We start from the raw sequence: 27,277 nt of genomic DNA, 5'->3' as shown, positions 1-27,277 counted from the left end.
CAAGGACCTTAGTTTACCTTTACCCCATCTTGGCCTTACTTAGGATGTGATGCGGTGACCACTTCGGACCAAAAGTCTGGTTTGGTTGATACGCGATATCACACTCAAGCGAGATTCTTTTGAGAATAATATTGGAAAGCGAGCAGTTGCTTAACCCGGTATTATCCGAAGAAGGATCCATAACCTTGGGAACTTTTAGAACCCGTTTGGCAGGTGAACCTTAGAACTTATCTTGGGGCTTTGTCCTAAACTCCATGTTGGTGATGAATTTTGAGCCTTGTATTGTTTGACCATGTTTGTGTTTGTTGCATTCATGCATGACATGCATTCATTCCCATCATTTCAACCTTTTTCCAAGGAACTTAAAGTGAGGATTGCAAATATTGCAGGAAACATGGATTTTGGACGGAGAAGTGTGAAAAAGTACAATCTCATCAATCCAAAGATAGATGAACTAAAGAAACTGGTTTCTTCGATCGCAGATCCTATTGGTTTCAGAGACAGATATGGGGCACTTATATCTTTATTGACACTTAGGATGGAAGAAGGGTTATTGCAGACATTAGTACAGTTCTATGATCCAGTCTATCACTGTTTCACATTCCCAGACTATCAACTCATGCCTACATTGGAAGAGTATGCCCAGTTGCTTCACATCCCAGTTGCTGATACAGTACCTTTCTCTGGTTCAGAAAAGTTACCCGAGCACAGTTTTCTTGCAAAAGTGTTGTACATGAAGAAGTCAGAATTCAAGAATAACTTCACCACCAAAGGAGGACTTCCAGGTTTCACTGCCAAGTTCTTAATGGGGAAGGTTTCTTATTTTGCCAGTCAAGGTTGTGATATTATTGTGGAGCATCTGTTCGCCTTGTTGATCTACGGTTTGTTACTATTTCCTAATATTGAAGGTTTTGTGGATTCATATGCTATACGCATCTTCCTAAGTGGTAATCCTGTTCCAACTTTGCTCGGAGACACCTATCATTCCATCCATTACCGTACTTTGAAAGGAGGAGGAACCATAGTCTGCTGTATACCGTTACTCTACAAATGGTTTGTCTCTCATCTTCCTAAGTCAGCTACTTTTTGGGATCGCAAGTCAGGACTTTAGTGGTCACAGAGGATTATGTCTCTTACCCAGTCAAATATTGCATGGTATAGTAGAGTTTTAGACGATGTGAAGATCATTGATAGTTGCGGGGAGTTCCCCAATGTGCCCCTCATGGGCACAAAGGGAATCATTTCTTATAATCCAGTACTTGCTAGGAGACAACTCGGTTACCCTATGAAGGACAAGCCTCCTAACATTCTTTTAGAAGGTATTTTCTTGAGGGATAACGAGGAGGACCCTACCATGAAAGAGAGAGTAGTAAGAGCTTGGCATCATGTTTGTCGCAAAGGGAGACTTGAATTGGGTAAGAAAGATTGTACCTCCTATGAGCCGTACCTCTAGTGGATCAGAGCCAGAGCTATACAGTTGAAAATGCCATACCCACATCATGATCCTATCAAACCCGCTCCGTTGAAGACCCCCTACCTTCCGCTAGATGACAAAGAAGAACTCCAAGCCACCTTGGAGAGGGTCGAGAAAGAGAGAGACGCTTGGAAGGATAAGGCCCAGGTGCTCGAAATGGAAAATGAAGAACTTCAGAGACAGTTAAAGGAGCAGAGTGGAGAAGATCGTGCAGGTAAACGTCCAAGGGTGCAAGAGGATTTATTTTTCTCAGGCACAACAGATTACTCGCAGATTCCACCGTCCTCAGGTGCATGGAAAGGTCTTCTAGACAGTTTGGTGAAGGAGAAAGCTTTTATGCAGAAGGCCTATGAAGAAAGAATTGAGAGACTTGAAGGACAACTCCTACTTGTTTATGCTCGTCCTGATGACACATGTCCTTAAATGGTTTTCTTGGTTGTATTTTGGGTTGATAACTTTGTATATTTTGATAAAAATGCTTAAAATGAAAAATTTTGTTTTATTATCAAAAATGTTTGCAATTCTATCTTTTCCTTCTCTTAGAGTTCCTTGGAAAATCATTCATTTTGCATATCCATGCATCACGTGCATACAGGTTGTCTGTCTTGGTCCAGTCTTCTAACAGTTGCTTCCCGCCAGCAGATCCATTTCAAGCTGACGCATAATTACAACACAAGAGCCAACTACAAAAGAAGAATGGAGATAACAGATAACGAGAACCGAGAATTGAAAGCTCAGGTTGACCACCTTTCTGCTATGGTCGAGACATTGATAGCAAACCAAGCAGCCCAAGCTGCTCAACTTCAAACAGCACAAGCTCAGGTTGTCGAAGCACAAGATGCACAGATCCAGGCGCAAGCACAGGCAGCAGAGATGCGCAACCAAATTTTAACCGCCCGTCTACAAGCAGAGGAAGCCCAGGCTAGGGCTCAAGTTCATAATTCAGGACAGACTTCGGCACAGAATCAACCTCAAATTCAGAATCAGACAACAGCAGCACCCGTCACTACAGTCATCGCTTCAGAAATCAACGCTGTCCCAGTCACTTCTGTTACCATCACAGCATCCCGTCCTTGGGAAATACCCAGGGATCTTAATCAAGATAGATATCAACAAGAGTTCGTTCCACCAAATGCTCCTGTCTTCACTAATGTGCCTCCCGTTGTTCACTATACTCCTCACCTAGGAGAACCTGTCTATCACGGCCCTACCCCAAGTGAGGATCCTGGTCTCAATGATAGAATGGATGATTTCCAGGATCAGTTTGCGGAATTACAAAAAGAGATAAAAGCTCTTCGTGGGAAAGAACTGTTTGGCAGAGATGTAAATGATGTGTGTTTGGTTCCAGACGTAAGGATGCCAGCAAAATTTAAACTACCAGAATTTGAAAAGTACAAAGGAAGTTCTTGTCCACAGACCCATTTGGTTATATACGTGCGAAAGATGTCAATGTACACCAACGACCAAAGGATGCTCATTCATTGTTTTCAAGACAGCCTTACCGGTGCAGCTTTACGCTGGTATATGGGATTAGACAGTTCTCAGATCAAGACTTTCAACGATTTAGGCGAGGCCTTTATCAAACATTACAAATACAACCTTGATAATGTGCCAGACCGAGATCACTTGAGGTCCATGCAACAAAGAGAAAAGGAGACATTCCGTGAATACGCGCAAAGGTGGCGCGAAATTGCAGCACAGGTTGTTCCACCTATGGAAGAAAAGGAGATAACGAAAGTGTTCTTAAAGACTCTTGATACTTTTTATTACGAGAGGATGATTGCAAGCGCTCCTACAGACTTTACTGACATGGTAAACATGGGAGTCCGTTTAGAGGAAGCGGTTCGAGAAGGGCGTCTAGTCAGAGAAGGAAGTTCATCTTCAAGCGGGGCAAAGAGGTACGGCGGTTTTATGAAAAAGAAGGAACAAGAAACTAATGTTGTGTCCTATAATCATCCAAGAAGGATCAATTATCCTTACCATTCCCAACACCAACATATAGCAGCCGTGACTCCAGTAATCACTTCCGCTCCAGTTCAAGTCCAATACCCTCAGCAGCGTACCAACCGCTTCCAACAGAATACTCAGTATCAGCAACAACATCAACCTCAACAACATCAACATCAGTTACAACAACGTCCACCACAGCAGCAAAGAAGAACCAATTTTGATCCAATTCCAATGTCATATGCAGAATTGTATCCAGCTTTGATCACTAAAAACCTTGTGCAACCACGACCACGACCTCTTGTACCAGAAGTGCTACCTTGGTGGTACAAGCCAGAGGTATCTTGTCCCTTTCATCAGAATGCTCCAGGTCATGACTTAGACAACTGTTTTGCTTTAAAGTTGGAAGTACAGAAGTTGACAAGAGCAGGTATCCTGACCTTCAAGAACATGGGTCCAAATGTGAAGGACAATCCAGTGCCAAGTCATGGTCCTTCATCAGTGAACAATATAGAAGTTTGTCTCAATGAACAACGTGTTACGAAGATAGAGGAGATTCGGCGGTCTTTGGTTGAAATTCATTCTGTTTTATGTGCTCATGGTCTATTCCAACATGACCACCAGATCTGTGGTACATGTTCAGTCAATTCAAGAGGTTGTAGGAAGATTCAAGATGATTTGCAAGGCGTCCTTGATCAGGGTTTGATTCAGATTTCTAGACAAGTGAGTTCTCCAGAATCACAAGAACAAGAAGTGAATGTCATCATTCCTTGCTTCAACATTCTAGAGAAAGTAGAGATAGCTTATCATCCGAGGGAGCCGGTGGTGATTTGCCCTCCGGGCTCAATGCCTTACACTTCAGATAAAGCGGTCCCCTACCGCTATGCAGCAACTATTATTGAGAACGGTAAAGAGGTCGAGATTAAAACCTTAGCCTCAGTTACCAATATCGCAGCAAATAGCCGAATGACGCGCAGTGGCCGCGTGTTCGCTCCGCCGGTTATCCCAAGTAGAAATGTTGAGAAAGATCCAGTAGTCGTGGTACCAGTGACAAGAGAAGCAGAAGGGCAAACAAGCAATTCAACCCTTGACAAAGAAACAGATGAACTACTCAGAATTATCAAGCTCAGTGACTACAAAGTGGTAGATCAGTTGCTACAGACACCATCAAAAATCTCGATCCTGTCCTTATTATTGAACTCAGCTGTCCACAGAGAAGCACTACTGAAGGTGCTTGATCAAGCCTTTGTAGAACAGGATATAACAGCAGAGCAGTTCAATAATGTTGTAGGCAGCATCACTTCGTGCAATGGCTTAGGCTTTTGTGATGAAGAACTGCCAGAAGAAGGAAAGAATCACAACTTCGCTCTCCATATCTCAGCCAATTGTCAAGGGGATTCTTTGTCTAATATCCTAATTGACACCGGTTCATCTCTAAATGTCATGCCCAAGTCTACCTTGTTGAAGCTAAAGTACAAAGGGGGGCAAATGCGGCACAGTGGAATTATTGTGAAAGCGTTCGATGGATCAAGAAAAACAGTCATTGGAGAAGTTGATTTGCCTATTGGTATTGGACCACACGTATTCCAGATCACTTTCCAGGTTATGGACATAGTGCCAGCTTATAGCTGTCTACTCGGACGCCCATGGATTCATGAGGCGGGTGCCATTACATCCACGTTACACCAAAAGTTAAAGTTTGTCAAGAATGGGCAAATAGTGACGGTTAATGGGGAGCAGGCTATGCTGATTAGCCACCTTTCATCGTTTAGTGTGATAGAAGTAGATGAGACGGCTGTTGAAACTCCATTTCAGACCCTGACCATTGATGATCACAAGAAAAGTGAAGGTTCAATCGCGTCATTCAAAGACGCCCAGCAGATTGTCAAGACAGGTCCTACAGAAATATGGGGCAAGGTGATAGAGTTGCCAGAAAACGTTAACCATACAGGATTAGGCTTTGTTGGTGGAAAACAAGTGCAGACTTCAGTGGTGCGATCTTTCAAAGATATCTTTCACAGCGGTGGGTTTATCAACATGGTAGCAGTTGAAGAGGATAATTTTGAGAAAAAGACAGAAGACGAAGGCCCCAGATTTGTGACACCAGGAGTAGTTATGAAGAACTGGACCGCAGTTGACATCCCACATTGTGTCCACATATCAAAGTAATTAAGCTCGTCAGTTTTCAAAAATCTTCCGCTTTAGCCCAAAGCGCGAAGCATTAATTTTGTAAAATGGGCACTTTTGTCAAAAACGTACTATCAATGAAAAAGATCTTTTGTGTTCTCATACACTTGTGTCTTTTTATCTTTTCAGCCTTTTCGGAAAATGGTAACAAAAAAAAAAACCTTAAAAAGAACACATTTTTGCATGTCATGGTCAGTCCTCTAAAAACAATTGTTTGTGCAGGTTACTTAAACCCGTTGAACACAATGACATCATGCCCTCTCCCAACTTTGAACATTCTGTATTCGAAGCTGAAGAGGAAGAGTGGGATGAGATTCCGGAAGAGGTCGCCCGCCAGCTTGAAAATGAAGAAGACACTATTCAGCCATACAAGGAACCTTTGGAAACAATCAACTTGGGTTCGGAAGAAAATGTGAAAGAAGTCAAAATTGGAGCATTGTTATCCCCACAGGTCAAGGAGCGATTGATCAGCCTGTTGAAAGAGTATGTAGATGTGTTTGCTTGGTCTTAATAAGATATGCCTGGTCTCGACACTGACATCGTAGAGCACAAGCTACCTTTGAAGCCAGAATGTCCACCGGTCAAACAGAAATTAAGAAGAACACATCCAGATATGGCCTTTAAGATTAAAGAAGAAGTTCTGAAGCAAATAGATGTTGGTTGTCTTGCCACTTCAGTGTATCCAGAGTGGATAGCAAATATTGTGCCAGTTCCTAAGAAGGACGGGAAGGTACAAATGTGTGTCGACTATCGTGACTTAAATAGAGCAAGCCCAAAGGATGATTTCCCCCTGCCTCACATTGACATGTTGGTAGACAATACAGCAAAGTTTGACATATTCTCCTTCATGGACGGATTCTCCGGGTATAACCAGATCAAAATGGCTCCCGAAGACATGGAAAAAACTACCTTCATAACACCATGGGGAACATTCTGTTATCAAGTAATGTCGTTTGGGTTGAAGAACGCAGGTGCTACTTACCAGCGAGCCATGACAACGCTCTTTCACGACATGATGCACAAAGAGATTGAGGTTTATGTGGATGACATGATCGCGAAGTCTCGTTCAGAAGAAGGTCACTTAGTAGATCTATTGAAGCTGTTTCAACGATTGAGGAAGTTCCGTCTTCGCCTCAATCCGAACAAATGCACATTTGGCGTCAGGTCAGGTAAACTCTTGGGCTTCATTGTCAGCCAAAAAGGCATTGAAGTTGATCCAGATAAAGTAAAAGCTATCTAAGAGATGCCCGCACCAAAAACAGAAAGGCAAGTGAGAGGTTTTCTAGGACGATTGAATTACATATCCAGGTTTATTTCTCACATGACTGCCACTTGTGAACCTATCTTCAAATTGCTGAGAAAGAGTCAGAATTGTGTTTGGACAGAGGATTGTCAGAAAGCATTTGACAGTATCAAAGAGAACCTCATGGAGCCTCCTATCTTGTTACCACCTGTTGCTGGAAGACCGTTGGTTATGTATTTGACAGTGCTTGAGAATTCTATGGGTTGTATTCTGGGTCAACAAGACGAAACTGGAAAGAAAGAGCATGCCATTTACTACTTAAGCAAGAAATTTACTGACTGTGAATCACGATACTCCTTACTCGAGAAGACATGTTGTGCATTGGCTTGGGCTGCTAAGAGATTGAGGCAGTATATTGTTGGTGTAAGCCCTAGAGGCCAATACATTTTGGTACTTGTATCGAATAATAAAAGGCATTCTCTTTATTATGGTTGATTAATAAAGTCCCTGGAATAGATAGTCCGTTTAATGTATTAAGTGTGACTTAATCATGAGAACACATTAAACATAAGGACACTATTCCTAAAGTATCCGTAGTCGAGCTTTAGTGTGAAGTGGGATAACATTAAAGCATTAAGACTATTATGTTTGTAGACTGATGATCATATCTCATGGATCATGGATAAAGAGTTATCAAGTCTTAAACATAGATATGAATATTAGGAGTAATATTTATACCGGATTGACCCGCTATGAGAATACTATATAGAAAGTTATGCAAGGTGTCATAAGTTATTCTCATGGTGATAATAGTGTGTTCCACTCTTCGACCTGAAACCACTATGGACCCTAGATGTAGAGTCGAGTGCTTTATTGCTGATCCAACGTTGTTCGTAACTGGATAACCATAAAGACAGTTGATGGGTACTCCACAAAGCATGCTGAGGGACATGAGTGACCTAGATGGAATTTGCCCATCCTGCATAACAGGATAAATGTCTATGGGCCCAATATTGAACTGGACAAGGATGACACGGTCTATGCCTTGTGTTCAATATAGACATAAAGGCAAAAGGGTAATTATACACATAATTATTATCACAGAAGGAATTGTCAGATCACTTGACATTTTCGTGTCTTGGGTAGCAGTGATGTGTTGCTAGATACCGCTCACTGTTTATTATGTTAAATGCGTGATTTAATATAATTGCCAACGTCACGAAAACCTACAGGGTCACACACAAAGGACGGATTGATGAGAGATAGAGTAACTAAGGAGTACCGTAAGGTACGGTGCCCTTAAGTGAGTTATAGAGCATCGTAAGGTACGGTGTACTTGAGTAGAATACGAAATATGGTAAGGTACCATGGGCTTAAGTGATTTTGGGCATATTATAAGATATGGGCCAAAATACACTTAAGTGGGCTTTTAGCTTGAAGCCCACACAAGTGGTTCTATAAATAGAACCCTTGTGCAGAAGCAAAAATTTGCGGTTGCATTATTTTCGTTTTCTATCACTCTCTCTCTCTCACTCAAAGCCTTCATTCGTACCAGCTAGCACTGAGATTGAAGGAACCCGTTCGTGTGGACTGAGTAGAGACGTTGTCATCGTTCAACGTTCGTGATCGCTTCGTGGATTTGCATCAAAGGTTTTGATCGTCACAAGAGATCTGCACCAAAGGTTTCAACCGTCACAAGAGGTAAATATTCTATCACTGATCATGACCATTCGTAAGGATCTCTAAAGGAGAAAATTTTAATTTCCGCTGCGCTTTGGGTCGCAATTCTCCTTCATATATGTTAAGTCACACCACTTGGTTGATATCCAAAATGGATCCAATCAAGTACATTTTTGAGAAGCCTGCACTCACTGGTAAGATTGCAAGATGGCAGATGCTGTTATCAGAATACGACATTGAGTATCATACCCAGAAAGCTATCAAGAGCAGTGTGTTGGCTGAGTACCTTGCTCACCAACCCGTTGAAGATCACGATGATAATGAGGATGAGTTTCCTGATGAAGATGTCATGTTCCTAAAATCCAGAGATTGTAAAGAGCCACTTCCTGAAGAAGGACCTGAACCAGATTCTCAATGGGGTTTAATATTTGATGGAGCTTCCAACGTTTATGGACATGGAGTAGGTGCAGTCATTATCACTCCAGAAGGTTCTCATATTCCTTTCACGGCAAGAATTTGCTTTGAATGTACAAACAACATTGCTAAATATGAAGCCTGTATCATGGGTCTTGAAGAAGCCATTGACCTCCGCATCAAAAATCTTACTGTTTATGGTGACTCAGCCTCAGCGTTAGTTATCGATCAGATCAAAGGAGAATGGGAAACACGCCACCCTGGCTTGATCCCATACAAAGACTATGCAAGAAGATTGTTGACTTTCTTCACCAAGGTTGAATTGCATCACATTCCTCGGGATGAGAATCATATGGCGGATGCTCTAGCTACGTTGTCTTCAATGTATCAAGTGGGTTTTCCAAACGAAGTACCCAGAATTGTGATCAAGCGACTTGATAGACCAGCACATGTGTTTACAGCTGAGGCCAGTTTTGATGATAAACCATGGTACCACGATATCAAGCATTTCCTTCAGACTCAGGAGTATCCTCTTGGAGCAACAGAAAAAGATAAAAAGACTTTGAGAAGATTGTCAGGCAGTTTCTTCCTTAATCAGAATGTGCTCTATAAAAGGAATTATGACATGGTCTTACTCAGATGTGTTGACAAAAAGGAAGCAGAAATGTTGATGAAAGAAGTTCACGAAGGGTCCTTTGGTACTCATGCAAACGGCCACTCTATGTCAAGAAAGATGTTGAGAGCTGGTTACTACTGGTTGACCATGGAATCAGATTGCTACAAATTTGTAAAGAAGTGTCACAAATGTCAGATCTACGCTGATAAGGTTCATGTACCACCAACCTTTTTGAATGTGATTTCTGCTCCTTGGCCATTCTCAATGTGGGGCATTGACATGATCGGTATGATTGAACCCAAAGCTTCCAACGGACACCGTTTCATTCTCGTGGCAATTGATTACTTCACCAAATGGGTGGAAGCAGCTTCGTATGCAAAGGTGACAAAGCAAGTGGTGGTCAGATTCATCAAAAATAATCTCATTTGCCGATATGGCATTCCAAACAAGATCATCACTGACAATGGCTCCAATCTGAACAACAAAATGATGGATGAATTATGTGAAAGTTTCAGGATCGAGCATCACAACTCTTCTCCTTACCGTCCCAAGATGAATGAGGCAGTTGAAGTTGCAAATGAGAATATCAAGAAGATCATTCAAAATATGGTTGTTACCTACAAAGATTGGCATGAAATGCTGCCTTTTGCACTACACGGATATAGAACATCAGTCCGTACTTCAACTGGGGAAACCCCATTTTCACTTGTATACGGTATGGAAGCTGTGTTACCGATAGAGGTTGAAATTCCATCAATGAGGATACTAATGGAAACTCAGTTGTCAGAGGCTGAATGGTGTCAAAGCAGATACGATCAGTTGAATTTGATTGAAGAAAAAAGAATGACTGCCTTGTGCCATGGACAGTTATATCAAAAGAGAATGAAGCAGGCATTTGATAGGAAGGTTAAGCCGAGAGAATTCAAAGAGGGTGACCTTGTGCTCAAGAAGATGATACTATTTCACAATGATTCTAGGGGCAAGTGGACTCCTAACTATGAAGGACCCTATGTTGTCAAGAAAGCCTTCTCAGGCGGTGCTTTAATTCTTACAAACATGGATGGTGAAGAGCTTCCACGTCCCGTGAATACAGATGCAGTCAAGAAATACTTCGCCTAAAAAATGAAAAGAACAGCTCGCTAAGTTGAAAACCCGAAAGGGCGGCTTAGGCAAAAATGAGCGTCTCGGTGGACTGAAAACCTGAAAGGGCGGTCCAAGCAAAAATTAGAGACATAAAAAAACAAAGAGAATATTATCCCGGTAGATTGAAAACCCGAAAGGGCAATCTAGGCAAAAGTTAGGGATTTCAGGCAAGTAACTGCATAACAGAGATAAGATCATTGAAGTATCAGAATATTTTCAACAGTTCTCCAACTTTCTCAAGGCTGCAATACAGGTCAAAAGTGGAAGAGAGAATGATGTCATTGTAGTTCAACGTACCCTTTTTCCACGAAATTACCATTTTCCAATTTGTAAAGATCTATGGAATCACGCTGTTAGCTGATTACCATCCTATCAAATCAATTTGAGCCTTTCTATATTTCTTGGCACTCTTAATTTTCATTTCAATTTACGAAAGTTCTTTTACTTTGACATATATGTTTTGAAACAAAAGTTTTGAATTAAAAACAGTTTTTGAAAAATATAAAGATTATTTATTTGGATTTGTGGACATCAATAAAAGGATTGAGACATGTGGTCCCAGTAATTCTGAAATCATGTGATTCCAACTAGACATGTTCATGTTACTATCCTTATATGTATATGATGAAAAAATCTCCACAGGTGTCTTGGCAGTAATATTTCTCCAGCAGAGGTTGTGATTCTGGATATCCCCAGCTATGCTTCCTAGTTTTCCTCAAGAGATCATGCAAGAAATATTTCAAGAAGTTTATTCCCTTCACTTGGGGCATGAAGACTCCCCAGTTAATTGATCATGAAGACTCCCCGGTTAATTGATCATGAAGACTTTGATCCAGGTTTTAAGTTACAGATTTGGCCTATGGGATTACTACAGGTATTTCCCCAGTAATTTATTAAGGAGGGATCAGCAATGTCCCCAGCAGAGGATGAGAAGGAAGATTTGATTTCCCTGAGCAGGAGTAATACAGAGGTCTCCATCCCTCAGCGAGTGAAGAAAGTTGATATTCAGAAACTACATGGAATCTCCTGTTGTTCTCTGTCCATTCAATAGAAGGATATGTCTCCTCCTCAGTAATGTTTTGTAGTAAAAGAAGAGTGTGTTATGCATTTTAAGCAAATTCAAGAATTGCAGGATTTCTCCTGAATTCTCATTTATATTCAAAGGTCAGACATCACTGTTCCCCGGCAGAGTCTCCTAGAGGAAAGATTTCGTAACCAGATATCAGACACCATAATCCCCTGCAGAGTCTTCAGATACAGAAAGTTTCCATGATAATTAAAGCAAAAAAATCAAGGATAGATTTCCCCTATATTCTTATTCCCTGGAAAGATACCACCTATCCCCAACGGACTTTATCTCCAGCGGAGTCTTCCAGAAGAATAATCCCTTCTGCATTATCAGCAAATTCAAGAATTGCAGGACTTCTCTTACAATATCATCTTATTTCCAGAGGATAACACCTTGTATCCCCAGCGGAGTCCTCAGAAAGGTCCAATCCTCATATACCTCACAAATTCAAGAACCACAGGGAATCTCCTGCATTTTTGAAGTAGAAGGCATCTCCATTCTTCTACGGAATCCTCAGCAGAGACAGACTTTTAAAGAAACCTGGATATGGTGCTTTTGTACCAATTCCCCAACAAGTCTTTGTACTACTCCCCAGCGAGTCTCAGTGCAAATCTCCAGCAAGTCCTTATGCAGCTGTTAACATTTTCAGTTATTCCTAGTTTTGTCTATCCATCATGCATTCATTACTAAATATTCATGCATATCTATGACATATCATGCTTGCATTCATATGCACCTTGTTTCCTTGTTTATATTGTGGGTTGAGTCAATCTCTCCATATAGAGTATCCTCATAAGCACCAAAATACCTTTTATTGGTCATGTTCCCCACAGAGATCTATGCCTCGTGGAAGATGGTTGTTTCAGTTGTAAATCCTGATGAGTTCATTCCTCTTCAGTTGAAGTCTTGTTTGACCGTTTCATTCTAGTTCTATCCTAGTTTGAACCTCGTGTCTCCAGATAAAGCTCAGAAATTGCCAGTAAAAGAAGGCAACAATATAGGCTTTGTGACTCTCATTCAGTAAAACAGACATGACAGATATTGTGTCCAAGTCCTTTATACCTTCATCTTTGAGTTGGTAGCCATTACAAACTTGAGTTACCTACATCCATGAGTGGTAAACTTTGTTATCCCTTGGATAAATTAATTACTATCTCCATCTATGAGTTGATAACATCCTCACAGAAAGTTCCATGGTTCTACCTGCAACTTTGAGCTGGTAGCGTGCTTTCGTCTTTGAGTTTAGCACAGATTCCTTTTGATTCCACCTTCATCTTTGAGTTGGTGAAGTACCTGCAACTTTGAGCTGGTAGTATGCATTCATCTTTGAGTTCGCACATTTTCCTATGATTCCATCTTCGTCTTTGAGTTGATGGAGTACCTTCATCTATGAGTAGGGTATGTTTGATCCTTGTTGAACTGATAGTGTGCTTTCATCTTTGAGTCTGCACAGATAACTTCTGATTCCATCTTCGTCTTTGAGTTGATGGAGTACCTTCATCTATGAGTTAGGTACATTTTGTCCTTCCACCGTCATCTTTGAGTCGGTAATGATAAACATCTCCAGGAGAATATGTTCTAAATTCTTTTAAACACCTTTGTCAATGAATCGGTGGTTGCCTTCAACTTTGAGTCGGCATTTCTCTGTCTACCTCATCAATGAGTTGGTAGTGTGCATTCAACTGTAAGTCTGCACAATGATCCTTAGATCTGATTCTTCATCTACACCATCATCAATGAGTTGGAATTTGATTTCCCTAGCAGTGTTATTATCAATCTTTTGAAGCTTGCCTTCAACTTTGAGTTGGCATGTCCTGTTTACCTCATCAATGAGTGGGTAGTGAGCTGTCAACCATGAGTTAACGCAGTTCGGTTCTTATTATGCCCTTGTTATACCTTCATCCTTGAGTTGGTATTCATCTTTTCTGTTACCTCCATCTTTGAGTTGGTAATGTACTGTCACATCAGTACTCTTGTTATATTGATCTTTTCCCACTTTCATCTATGAGATAGTGATGTATCGTCAACATTGAGTCGATATCTCTTTTCCTCCTATTTTCCATCTATGAATAGGTAGTGAATCTTCCCCAGCTAAGTATTCTCAATGTTTACCTTCATGCATTGAGTCGGTGTAGGTCCTTCCCCAGTAGAGTTTGCACTCCTGTGTCTCTGTGTCTGTCTGTCTTTTGCATCATGCATACATGCATTTGCGGTCAAATTTTGTGGCGTTTGTCATATTTAATTACCTTACGCCATTCGATAGCCTCCGGCTATCTGGCGTAAGTTAATTAAATAGGGGCATCTGTCGCACCCCAAAATTTGACTTTGGCTTTGTTGACCATATCCTGATTAATCTCGTTGTCTCGTATTCATCTCAATTTCTTAAACTTCGCATGACAACTGGTTTGATTAGGTTTTGTGTGTTTTCGTTGCTTACCGCGTTGTATTTCGTTGTTTTAGCAAAACCTGGCCGATATCGTTGCCTCGTATTTATCTCGCTTATCTCTTTTGTGCGTGGCATCACTTCGATTAGGTTTTGTGCGTTTTTATCTATTTAATTGTTTGTTTGTCAGTATTTTGACTGTATTTCGAATATATTAGGGTTTTCGTATTGTCCGATTATTTGTGATTGTGTTTGTCAGCGTTTTCGTGATGTCGTGTTGATTTTATTATTGCCTAGGTTTGTTTATTTAATTACGTGTCGTGCCGTGTGTTTTAATCGAGTCCGGTAGTGTCGTGTTGTTGATTTTACTGGTTTAATGGTTTTTATCAATTTGTCTGGTTTGCTGTGAAATTGTCATTGTTTTTATCGCATTCGTGTCGATCGATTTTTATCGTGTTTTAATCGTGTGCCGTTTATTATTTGTGTTTAGTATTTAATTGTGTTTAGATATTAATTAGGTTTAATTAGTTTAATTATAGTTTATATTATTATTATTATTATTATTATTATTAATATATAAGTTTATATATTATAATTTGTTAGATATTTTGGTAGAAAACCTTCACCTTAAGTTACGTTTACACCGCCATAGTTGCTTTTGGACATGATATATATATATATTAAGTGGTAACATATAAGGTAGGGGGGAGATATCAGTAAGTAAGAAAGTAGTGGCGGTAAAGATCAGTAGAAAAAAAAGAGAATATCAGAAAAATTTCCAAAGCCATCACTTTCACCTTGTTCATCACTTGTTCTTCATTTTCGGTAACCCAAAATCGTCCCGATTATCCACCGAAATTCAGAACCGACAACATATCCGTGAAATTCGTCGAGTCCAGGTCACAAATATCCAAGGTTCATTTCATTCCGGCGTCGTTTCACCGATCAAAAGTGACGTTGAAGTCAGGTACTCGCGAAGGTAGCCAGCAGTGCGTCGGTGACGGTTTCCAGCTTTCGGTCGATCATTTGGACGATCAGAAGTTCATCCTCTTCACACAAGATAAGGTTCTTCACTTATCTCTGAAATCGGCAAAGTTCCGACTTGCCGACATGTGTTTTAATATATTATTTATCTATATATATATATATATATATATATATATATATATATATATATATATATATTATTTTTGTCTATTATATATTATTTATCTAAATATATATATATATATATTATTTTTGTCTATTATATATTATTTATCTAAATATATATATATATATAATTATATATATATATATATATAATATATATATATATATATATATATATATATATATATATATATATATATATATATATATATATATGTATATATATATATATATATTTATATTTTAGACAATAAATATATAGTAGACAAAAATAATATATATATATATATATATTTAGACAAATAATATATAATAGACCAAAAATAATATATATATATATATATATATATATATATATATATATATATATATATATATATATATATATATATATATATTACTTTTGTTTACTAAATATTGTTTATCTTTTATTATTATTTTGCATATATGTTTTATTTAAATGTTAGTTAAATTAATTATTTGTTTAAATATTTATTTTAATTAAATGTTTATTTATATCAAATGTTTATTTTGTCTAAAGTAAATGTTTATATTGTTTTTTTATATTTGTTTATGTTGTTACTAACCGTTTCGTTTCAGTTTCGTTTCAGTTTCAGCTCGATTAACTCCACTAACTATTCGTAATACTAACTATTCATAGCTAACTGTGTTGTAATAATTTACTTTCTCGCATTTTTTTTTATTTTTTGTATTGTGTGTTTAATTTAATTGTTCACGTTTTATGTTAAAAATCGAAAAATCCAAAAAGAGAAACCCGATGCGATTCCAACGGTCGCCGTTTAAGAAACCCTTTTCACACACTCATAAGCTTACTCTTGGGCTTTCCTGTAATGAGCCCATTTATTTATTTCTTTAGGGTTTAGGCTCGTTCAAATCTAAAATCAACAAAACAGACTTTCCCCTTTTCTTTTGGGAGAACTACGTGGATTCTGATTTCTCCATTGCACCTTGGAGATACGTAGGCATGAAGTCTACGACTTTATCGAGTCCAAAAACAATAAAATCAAGTTCTTTTCTCATCTCCCCAATCAAACGATCAAAGCGAAAAAAGCAAAGCATTCACATAAACATAAGCAAAAAGGTTCCTGTGGAGTACCACAGATGTAGTAGGTGCTAATACCTTCCCTTTGCATAACCAACCCCCGAACCCGTAACTCTAAAGGGATTTATCGTTATTTTTCCCTTCCTCCTTTTGGATAAAATAAAAGACGGTGGCGACTCTTGCATTTAAAATATTTTTCAAACGGGTTAAGTTCAATCAATACTTAATCTCGTGAAAAATCTCGCCGCGACACAAGCCCACAAGTCCACGAGAATTAGTCTATAAATACTGAGGTTTCAGTAGAGGAAAATTCACTTTGAAATAGACTTAGAGTTTCACTTGGGGTTTCACTGGAGAAAGATCTTGAGAGAAGGAAACCTAGGAACTACTCTGCAGCAACCTTCAGGCAGCCCTGAGAAGTTCACTCCGCCTCACGCAAACCCTAACGCTGCTCTGCGAATCCTGCCGTGTTTGTCAATTTTAACCGGTCTCTCGTCAGGTATGCCTTTGTTCCTCTTACTTTATGCCTTGGATTTGAATACTATGAATGTATGAGGTAACATCAGGTTTTGCCCACAGGTTTATATTTGTGTATGAATATGTGAATAATGCCTTGGATGTTTAATTAATTTCGTTTCTGAGATGAATGCCATAGGGTTTGGAGTCCTTAAAATCGTACTGTTATCAATGAGAAATCCAAAACCCGCAGGCGCTCGCTAGCCGCTTCGCTAGGTGAGCATGCAACGAAGCTTCGCTAAGCTTTCGCTAGGCGATGCAGTCGCGAATGTGACAGCATCCGTCCTTTTTGTTCTGTTTTGTTCTAACCTGTCTTGTGTCGCCATGGCATTGTTTTCTTTTGATTTCATCCTGTTTGCCTAACCCTTTTTGTCGAGTTTTTGTGAGGGCTCACATACTCTTGCAGGGATACCATCCGGAGGTTTATTCCGATTACCCGTACTGATTGGTTTTCTTTGATGGTGTTAGCTTGAAAGGATCTCAGGGTTGCTTATCCTTTAATTGCTGTAGCTTCGGATCTTTATCCGTGTGGTATTTTTACTTCTTCCCCTTATTTTACCGTTTTCTTAGCTGAAAGACCTCAATAGGAGGAAATGTTTGAGCCCCTTGGTGGCATTTTACTTTAAGATACATGTTTTGTGTGGTGTGATTGTTTCCCCATAGGATGCGAGGTTTCGCACAGTCTCCCGTTTGCATGCCAATTAAGGTAGCACTGTTCCTTCGCCTAGGACTTCCTTTTTTGCATAAGCGTTCCTAAAACGCAAACACCTCAACGCACGTTTACTCCTTCTACTACAGGCGAGTAAGTCTCCAAAGGTCGAGCATCCGGTAGATTGCGTAGTAACGTCGTTTGTCCAAAACCCTATCCATAACCCCGTAGTTAGCCGAACTACGGCGTGCTCTGATTCTCATTCCAGATGAGATACGTAGGCATAAGACGCGATGTCTTAGCGAGCACACAATCCCCCAAACCCATAGGTCAGCCAAGCTACGAAGACTCTGATTCTCATATTCAGATGAGATACGTATGCAACGGATGCGACATCCGTGCGAGTCATTTTCCTTTAACCCCCTTTTTAGTAAATAGTATATTAGATAAACCCATACCCTTTAGACTAGAACTACACAAGCGGATCCCGTAGAGTACTACGGATGCGTAGGGGTGCTAATACCTTCCCTTCGTATAACCGACTCCCGAACCCAAGATTTGGTTGCGAGACCCCGTCTTGTCCTTTCCTTTTTCAGGTTTACTTCGAGCGTTTCCTTTCCCTCCTTTGGGATGAATAACGCACGGTGGCGACTCTTCTGTCATTTTCTTTCGCCGGTTGTTTTTTTTTCGCGCACTGTATTTTTCAGGTTGCGACAGTATATTATCTACGTTTTGACGGTAATAGATAATATATCTCATGTACTCTTTGGTCGAAGCCTTCTGTTCTTCCGCAGTTGAGTAAGATTCGTATCCCGTTTTGGAATCGAATGACCATCCCATAATAGAGTTTGCTTTTTGCCCTCTTTTTGGATGATGAGTTTTTTTAGGGAATATTCCCCAATTCACGCTTTGGTTGGTCACCTATTATATGCCCAGTAACCGGCATCCCTGGTGTTTCCTTCCTTCTGCTCCCTATTATGACTTTTTGTCCCCTGTGGAGTCAGATTTTCCTGAGCGGAGATTTACCTTTTAGGTCTTCCTCAGATGATTTGGTTGATTGATATCTCTCACCCTTATACCGGTATTAGATATTCATTCTCCTGGAGCATGTCTTTCCCTCACCCTTATACCGGTGAGATTACAGGATCTCTTTTTGAGCTTTTTACCCAGTAACCGGTAATACCTCATCCGTTGTTTCCTCAGCTGAGTCCTTAAGTGGACACCCGCCTGAGTCCGGATTTTTATCCGAAGTACCCGTTGTGGATAATTTTTGTTGTATTGGCATATTCCCCAATACATGCATCTTTGGGTCGGCTCGAGTCCTTCCATTGATTTATTTCATGGATTCTCTCCGTGTCTCTCAAACAAGTTTTAAGTTGTGACCTGCTCACGCATTTTTACCCTTTACTCCCCGATAGAGTCTTTGTCCCATAGAATGACTTACTCATATGGATTGTCAGTTTCTCCAGATTTCTTTTCTTCTTTGTGGACACATATCCCCACATGAGTTTTACCATTTGCATGCATACATCTGCATCGTGAGGTCTCTTAGGGACCAAAATTCGTCTCTTTGTTATTATTTAAGCCCATTCTACCCCGTCGAGACGAAGATTTTAACCTTCACTTCTCCGGCTAGAATGACCTTAAATAGGGGCATCTGTAAGACCCTAATTTTGTCCCTAAGATCCCTCATGGCATCATAACATTGCATCGGCATGGCCTCAAGGACCATAAGCATCTTAGTTCCCTTTGCCTTTGGGTTGGACCTCTTGTGAGTGGTTTAAGATCATCAAGCATGCTTGAATTGTGTATCATTTGCTTTTCTCATTTTTGTTTACTAACCAAAAGCACAAAAATATGTCACTAACATCTTTGGTTTGTAGCTTGAGCAATCACAAGGCCAAAAGTTTCAAGGAAATCATTGGTATGGTCAAAAGGAGATGATAGCAAGCATGGTAATGGTTCCCAAAGCTCTCCTCCATCAAATATGCCTCCCTAGCATCTCAATTCATCATTTTGATCAAAACAAGTCAAAGGGTTTGAGGTTTGTTCCCCAAGGAAACCCTAGTTCATCTGATCATCCACAATGCCTTGCTCTTGAAGCAACTTCAGCCAATGATCAATTACAATAAAGGGAAGTTATTTAATTCATAATTTCATACATATTTGAACTTATTTGAGTGTCCTCAATCATCAATTCATCAAGATATGAGTCATGAACTTGAGAAGTTGATCAGTCAATTCATCTGACTATTCTGAAATGCACTGAGACCTAACTTTTTATGTGTTGGTCAAATGGAGATGGTTCCAAAATCAAAAATGTTCTTAAGGACAATATGAACAACTTTCAGGTTCATCCAAAATTGATTTGAAGCTTGGAAGGCCATCTCCCATTCCAATACATTATAGGTCATTTTGATTGAAACCCTAATTTTGGGTCAACTTCCCAAGGACATAACTCATTCATTTTTTATGATTTTGAGGTGGGATCAAATTAATTGGAGAGCTTAAGATGTCTACTTCAAATGTTATGTTGAACAAAATTTCAAAATCTCAAAGGAAATACATGTGATAATGCAAGACATTATAGGTCCTTTTGGGCCAAATGCATTGAAAGGCAAAAAAGTCCAACTTCAAGTGCCCATAACGTCTTCATCAAAAATCCAAATCCATTTTGATTGTCTTGGAAAGACCTATAACTTGGGTGTTGGAGGTTTTTTCATTTGAAGCTTTCATCATTAAAATAGAAGGGCTTGAACATTGGCCAAATTTAGAAACTTTGCCTTTACATGTTTTGCACCTTGCACTTTAAACTCCAATTTCACCAATTTCCACACCTCAAATGGATTTTTGCCCAACATAACAATTGTTCCTTACATCAAAACCTTTCTAACCATTACTCACATAATCATGTTTGGATTTGGCAATTGGTATTTTAGAAGAGGGGAAGTTTTTGGTTCAATTATGCATAACATGGTGAAACTTCATATGCAAGCAATTGGAATGCAAACCACACGTTCAAACCTTCTCCAAATCATTTCAGCATCCATTTGCATTGGCTTTTGGGCCCTCCATGCGCCTGTACAGGCCCATGCATGGAGGCCTTCAACTTTCATGCACACGAAATTCACCTTGCTTGCATCAGGTTTTGCTATAAATAGAGATGCATACCTTCATCAGAAACGAACCTAAAGGTGTCTAAAACCCTGCTGAAGTGATTCCCCAACCTGACCAAAGCTATTTCACTTTTCTTCATTTTTTTTCAGATCCAAAATTCAACTAGATCTGGTTGAATCCTTGGATCTAAAGCTTCTAGACCTTCATCTTTCATTCCATTGATCTTCTGTTTTGATAAAGAAAGAAAAGAATCAAGCTCAAATCTCCAGAATTCAAGTTTGTTCTTCAACTGGTATTTTCTTCGAAACTCATCATATATTGACCTATTTGCTTGGATCTTGTGTTGGCTGAAGTCCTCTCAATAGAGGCATCATGATTGTGCATTTAATTTTTGAAATCCATTAAGTTCATGATGAACAACACAGAACTTCCATCTCTGATTTCTCTCAATATAGAGATCTAGAGTGGAATTGAGTGGCACAGGGATGATATACATCATCCCAGCTTTCCAAAGATGTATGGATCGTGCGTTTTGGTTTCCATTTGAAGCTCTGCAAATTTTGGACATGGTCAGAGGTTGGCCGGAGAAGACGGTGGCGCTGGCCACCGTCTGGTCTCTAGATTCAATCAGGAGCGTCCATTCCTGTTTCCAGATTGAATCTCATGCATCCAATGTTATGACTTTTTTAAAGGCTATGTGTGATGTTGTTGACTCAAGTACACCATGCGCGCGTCTCCTTGCCTTCAGATATGCCACGTCAATTAATGAATCCAGATCTGACGCCTCTGGATTTTTGGCATTTTTGATTTTCTGATTTTATTTTCTCTATTTCCTTTTATTTCAAAAATTCATATCTCTTTTATTATTGGTCCAAAAATTATGTGACCAATTGCATTAGTCTCCAAATAATTTCTAGTTTCTATTTCTGATTTTTAATTTTTTTTATTTTGTCATTTGATATTTTTTGTGAATTTTCTCTTTTCTAGTTATTTTTAATTCATTTTTAATAGTTTTTGATATTCAAAAAATACAAAAATATTTTCCTAACCTATTTGAATGATGATGGATCTATGAAAAATATTCTCATCAATTTTTTAATTGATTTGAGATTTATTTGAGATTTTAGTTCAATTAGGTTATTTTTATTCATTTTTAATTGATTAAAAATAGTTTCTGACTTTTAAAAATGCTAAAAAAAATTGTCAAACTTAGTTTGACCTTGTTGAACTTGGGATAAATCACTTGGACCTTTCAAGGTGGATTTGAAGTGATTTTGAAGTTTGACCTTTCTTTTATTTTTAATTCAAGTTTATTTTAATATTAAAAATGCCAAAAATATTTTGCTTATTGTTTGATCTCCAATCTTCATCTAATTTCTGATTTCTCATTGTTTGACTTTGACCTTCAATGTCATTTGGTCAATACACATGGATTGGTACATTTTATTTGACCTTATGCATTTTGATCTTTCCATTTCCTTATCCATTCTTCATCTCCTTCTTCTTCTTCTTCTTTCTTTTTGATCAATGAGTTGAAGGTTGATAAGTTAGCATTGATTAGGGAGACTTAATCTTCCTTGATTCAAATCTAATTCATCTTGATCAATTGATCAAGTGAATGGCTTTCCATTAAGGATAGGTTGTTTTCTAAATCATGCAAAAGGCTTAAACCAATACAAGATCAATTCTCTTTTCTTTTTTTGGCATGGTAAGTTGTTAGAACTTGGTTCACTAATCAAGACTTCTAACTTGTGTTGTTGCCTATCTTATTATTGACCGGCCTCAAATAGTTATGACTTCTACATAAGTCCAATTACGATTGCTTAACATAGCGCTAAATTTGCCTTATGGCACACTAACTACTAACACTAACTATTAACAATTAACATTTACTTATTGCACTTTACTTTTATGCAATTTAATATTCTTGCACATATTATTCATTTGCTTTTCTCTTTGCTCACTTGAGCACATGTTTATGTTAATGTCATTTCCCTTTTGCTCACTTGAGCACATAATTGTGTATAAACTATTGTGCTTGTGTTTTGTTTTGATTGTTGTGGACCAAATGCAAAAAATGGACAAAATGGACTTAGTTTCTAGGACATTCCCTATGCAAAATTGGAGTAAAAGGACCTCAATGATGAAGATGGATTAGAAGGACCAAATCTCTAAACTCACTCTTGTCCATTCTTGATTTACTTCATGGAACTTTTGATGTGTGTGCTTTTGTGCTAGGGGATTCTATGAGAGCTTAAATTGGAGGACCATTGCCATGATCATCCAAAGTGAAAGACACAAGATATATTGGGGATTTTCTTAGGAGACTTGTTTGATTGCTTGAGCTTACTATTATTGTGATTGGTTATTCCAAAGGATGGGAGCTACTTGGATCATCAATATGATCTCAAGAGATGAACTCCATTGTGGTTTTGTTTCTTATCCCTTACCTTTTGCTTTACATAGGACTTTAGCCATTCTTCTTCTTCCCTCCACTCTAACCCAAGCCAAAACCTTTTGTGCAAACATTTAACCTTTTTTTTCAACTATTAGAAACCTAAGCCTTATGCTTTTGATTTTCAAACTTTCTTTTCATAACACTTATTTTGAATTGAACCTTTAAGTCAACTTTGACCAGTTTGTATATACTTCCAATTGGTAAATATAATCCATTCAAATGTCTTTTGTGGTTCCAATGGCCACTTCCTTAATCAAATCTTTCATAACCTTTAGCTATTAGGTTTGAGTTATCTTGGTGGTAGATGTAATACTCACCTATATCCTTAGTGATGGACAATGAGTCTTCCATGCTTATTATAGGGTTAACCCCTCACTAGCATGTTGAAGCTATCCTCATATGGTGGATTTGTGGTTTGGTTGAGTTTTCTCCCTTTGATAACAAAAGACCTTGAGGCTTTTGGACCAATTAATTCACCAACTCATTTTTGAGAGTTTTACCCCGAACTACGAGGTTTTGATCCTAATCTTTTTATAAGATGGTACATAGGCAATGAGTTTATCCATCCAAACACAAAAATGTAAATAAACTTGTATATTCTCCTCTCATCTCTTCAATCATGTTTGCACAAACAAATTTTCACAAAAAACAACAACCTTTACAACAAGTGTGAAAAGGGCTCCCTAGGAGTACCTAGGATGTTTTGGGTGCCTAACACCTTCCCATTACATAACCAACCCCCTTACCCAGATCTCTGTTTCTCTTTTACTAGTTTTTTTGGTAAAACTATTAGGTTTTTGTTTGCTTTCTAACCATTCCTTTGGATAAATAGAAGTACGGTGGCGACTCGACTTGTATGGTTTACCTTGGATTTTGTCAATATCTCTAATGGTAACGAATACCCCGCTACATTATGCCTTTCAAATTTAAATTTTGTTAAATCAATGCACTCATTTTGAAGTTTATAGCATGAACTATAAGGTTTTGATCCCTCATTTTTATGTTGGTACGTAGGCACAAGACCGAAGGTCTTGTCAAACACAAAAAATATAACTAATGAATTCTTTTCTCGTCCCCCCATTCTATTTGTTTGTAAACATCACTTTGAACAAAATACATATGCACACAAAAAGGGCTCCCTAGGAGTACCTAGGACATTTTGGGTGCTAACACCTTCCCTCTGTTTAACCAACCCCCTTACCTGTGATCTCTGACTTTTATTAGTTTTTATTTGAAAACTTCTTACTTTGTGGGTTTTGTTCGTACTTTTCCCCTTTTCCCTTGGAAACAATGAAAGCGCGGTGGCAACTATTGTTAATTGATCTTTAGCTTTTCAATAGCTTGATGATCATGAATTTCTCGCTACACTTATAATCCATTCATGTTATATAAGACACAACAAGAAAATAGTAATATATAGTACTATTAGCATGACATTATTTTACTAAGACATACATGATATAGATTTAACTAAAGGAAACACACAACATGCATATCACTTACATATAATAATGCTTATATTATATGCGTCTTTTACTAACTTTGGCCTTATAACCCTCTTTCATGCGAAGGACAATAGAAACCCTTGGAGTTATAGATTGACCTTCCACCACCATTATATTAAACTTCCATAACATAACAACTGCAATCATTTTTATTTGAATTATGCTAATATCTTTTCCCAAACAACTTCTTGGACCTGCATTAAATACTATGAACTTGTAAGATGGAACATGTATAATCTGTCCTCTATCTGATATTCATCTCTCTAGCTTAAAATCCAAGCAATCCTCTCCCCATATTTCTTTCATCCTTCCCATTGCATACAAAGAATATATTAACTTTGTATTTTCCCTAACCTGGTCTCCACTAGGTAGTATATTAGATTTGAATGCACACTTCTGCTCAAATGGTACAGATGGATAAAGCCTTAAGGCTTCACATATAGCTCCAGGAAGATACACTAGCTTATCGATGTATTCCGTTCTTAAACTTGTAATATAATTCTCCTATTGTGCTAATTAAATGCAATTATAGAGAGGTCGATTGGGGAACTTCCTAAACAAACTCTTGTGTATTCTCTATCGTTCTCTATCTCTTTTATTTTTTGATTCACAAACGGCTGATTGCTTTGATCACAGGAACAACATAGTTTGGATCATAATTTTGATTACATTTTGAATCTTGTGTTTTTTGTATTTATCACTAACCATTTGGTTGTAATTGGATTTCTTAGACAAAAAACACCATATAAAATTCCAAAGTTTGTTTTTCGCACACCAAGTGTTCGACAAATTATTTGACTTAGTTTTGTGTGTGGATATCATTAGAGATAGAGTTTTACTATTGTAGAGTATTAAATTAGTTGTGCTTAATTGTTGTTGATTGACTTGTGGATTATTATCATAACATTGAAATTATTACGCATATTTGGGCGTTTCAATAGTAGGTTCGATTAGACGATTTTTGATTCGGGAAACATTTGAAACTTGCTTCTGCGCCATAAATTTTTCTAAGCCAAATTCTCGGATAAATTTTTAACTTGGGATATTTTAACCCCCCCCCCCCCCCCCCCCCCCCCCCCGCCTCTATATCTAGGCCTTTCGTCTAACAAACTTTTTGTAATCTGAGCACTAACCATTCTTTGTGGCTTGTTCTTCTCATAATTTACAATCTATCTCCTTGGTTGTGCATGAAGCGCAAATATGTGATGTTAAGTATGATGATTTCTAAACCAAGACAACCTAGAAACGATATAGATGTTTATCTAAGTTCATTAATTATGGATTTAAAACTTTTATGGGATAAAGGTGTTGATGTTGATGATGCATATTCTGGTAAAACGTTTAAGATGCGTGCAATATTATTTTGCATAATCAACGAATTTCATGCATATGGTAATTTGGATGGATATAGTGTCAGAGGACATAAATCATGTCCTATATGTGAAACTGATACATGTTTGCACTAGCTTGAATTTAGAAAAAATACCATTTACCTTGGGCATCAGAAACTTCTAAAACCCAATCATCCTTATTGTAGATTGCAGAAGGCTTTTATTGGAGAGCAGAAGTTTGAAAGTGCTCAGAAACATTTAAATGGAAATGAATTTTATCAACGGAAAAAAAACCTTAATGTTGTATTTGGAAAGAAAAAAGACGGTCTCCTTGAGAGAAATATTTTGAAAAAGATATCGATGTTCTTTGATCTTCCATATTGGTCTACACTCGATGCAAGACATTGTCTTGATGTGATGCATGTGTAGAGAAATGTGTGTGATAGTTTGATAGGATACCTTTTAAACATTTCATGCAAGACTAAAGATAATAAAAATCCCCGTTTAGATATGATGGAGATGTGTATACGACAACAGTTGACTCCACAAGATAGAGAAAAAATATCTTATTTGCCTCCGTCATGCCACACTCTATCTAAAAAGGAAAAAACGTTTTTCTGAGTGTTTACATGATATAAAAGTTCCCCAAGGTTACTCTTCAAACATCAAGAAACTTGTATCAATGAAATATCTCAAGTTAGTTGGATTAAAATCTTATGTTTGTCATGTCTTGATGCAACAACTTCAACTAGTGGCTATATGTGGCATCCTTCCAAAAAAATGTAAGAGTACTATAACAAGATTGTGCTTATTCTTCAATGATATATGTAATAAAGTTCTTGATTTCAAAAAATTACATGAGATGGGGCTACAATAATATTGTGTCAATTGGAGATGTATTCTCCTCCATCATTTTTTGACATTATGGTTCACTTACTTGTTCATCTAGTCAGAGAAATCAGATATTGATGCTTAGTTTATTTAAGGTGGATATATATTATAGAGAGAAACATGAATATATTTAAAGTATATATGAAGAATCTTCACCGAACGGTAGTTTCGATTGTTGAAAGGCACATCACTGAAGAATCTATTGAGTTTTGTTCAAACTATTTCTCGGAAACAGAGTCCATTGAAATTCCAAAGTCTCATCATGCTGGCAGATTTAAAGGTTGAGGTTCTCAAGGTTTAAATATTAAGTCAATAGATCGGGATGTAGTACTTCAAGCATATTTCTATATATTGAATAATCTTAGTATAGTTGAACCTTACATAGCTACTCACAAAAAAGTTATAAAGAAAAAATATCCCTAAATGAATGACAAGTTTT

At 38.1% G+C, this 27,277-nt stretch overlaps 1 protein-coding gene across 1 annotated transcript; it reads left to right on the top strand.

Annotated features, from left to right (window-relative positions):
• Nucleotides 1–2,830: 2,830 nt before the first annotated feature.
• LOC127095018 (uncharacterized) lies at nt 2,831–26,376 on the top strand. The gene is made up of 2 exons (XM_051033769.1): nt 2,831–5,530; nt 26,083–26,376. Exons 1-2 carry the CDS (start codon nt 2,831–2,833, stop codon nt 26,374–26,376), a joined length of 2,994 nt encoding a protein of 997 aa, XP_050889726.1.
• The last annotated feature ends 901 nt before the right edge of the window (nt 26,377–27,277 follow it).

The sequence above is a fragment of the Lathyrus oleraceus genome, chromosome 6, assembly GCF_024323335.1.
Source record: "Lathyrus oleraceus cultivar Zhongwan6 chromosome 6, CAAS_Psat_ZW6_1.0, whole genome shotgun sequence".
Classification (NCBI taxonomy): domain Eukaryota; kingdom Viridiplantae; phylum Streptophyta; class Magnoliopsida; order Fabales; family Fabaceae; genus Lathyrus; species Lathyrus oleraceus.
Note: the sequence above shows the minus strand (reverse complement) of the source record. Positions and strands in the feature narration are given on the sequence as shown.

Bases quoted from the DNA above. Each gene is read 5' to 3' on its own strand.
- LOC127095018 (XM_051033769.1), top strand. From the start codon at position 2,831: ATGCCAGCAAAATTTAAACTACCAGAATTTGAAAAGTACAAAGGAAGT. The intron at 5,531-26,082 runs GTAGTTATGAAG...TGTTTGCACTAG, and splicing joins CCAGATTTGTGACACCAGGA to CTTGAATTTAGAAAAAATAC.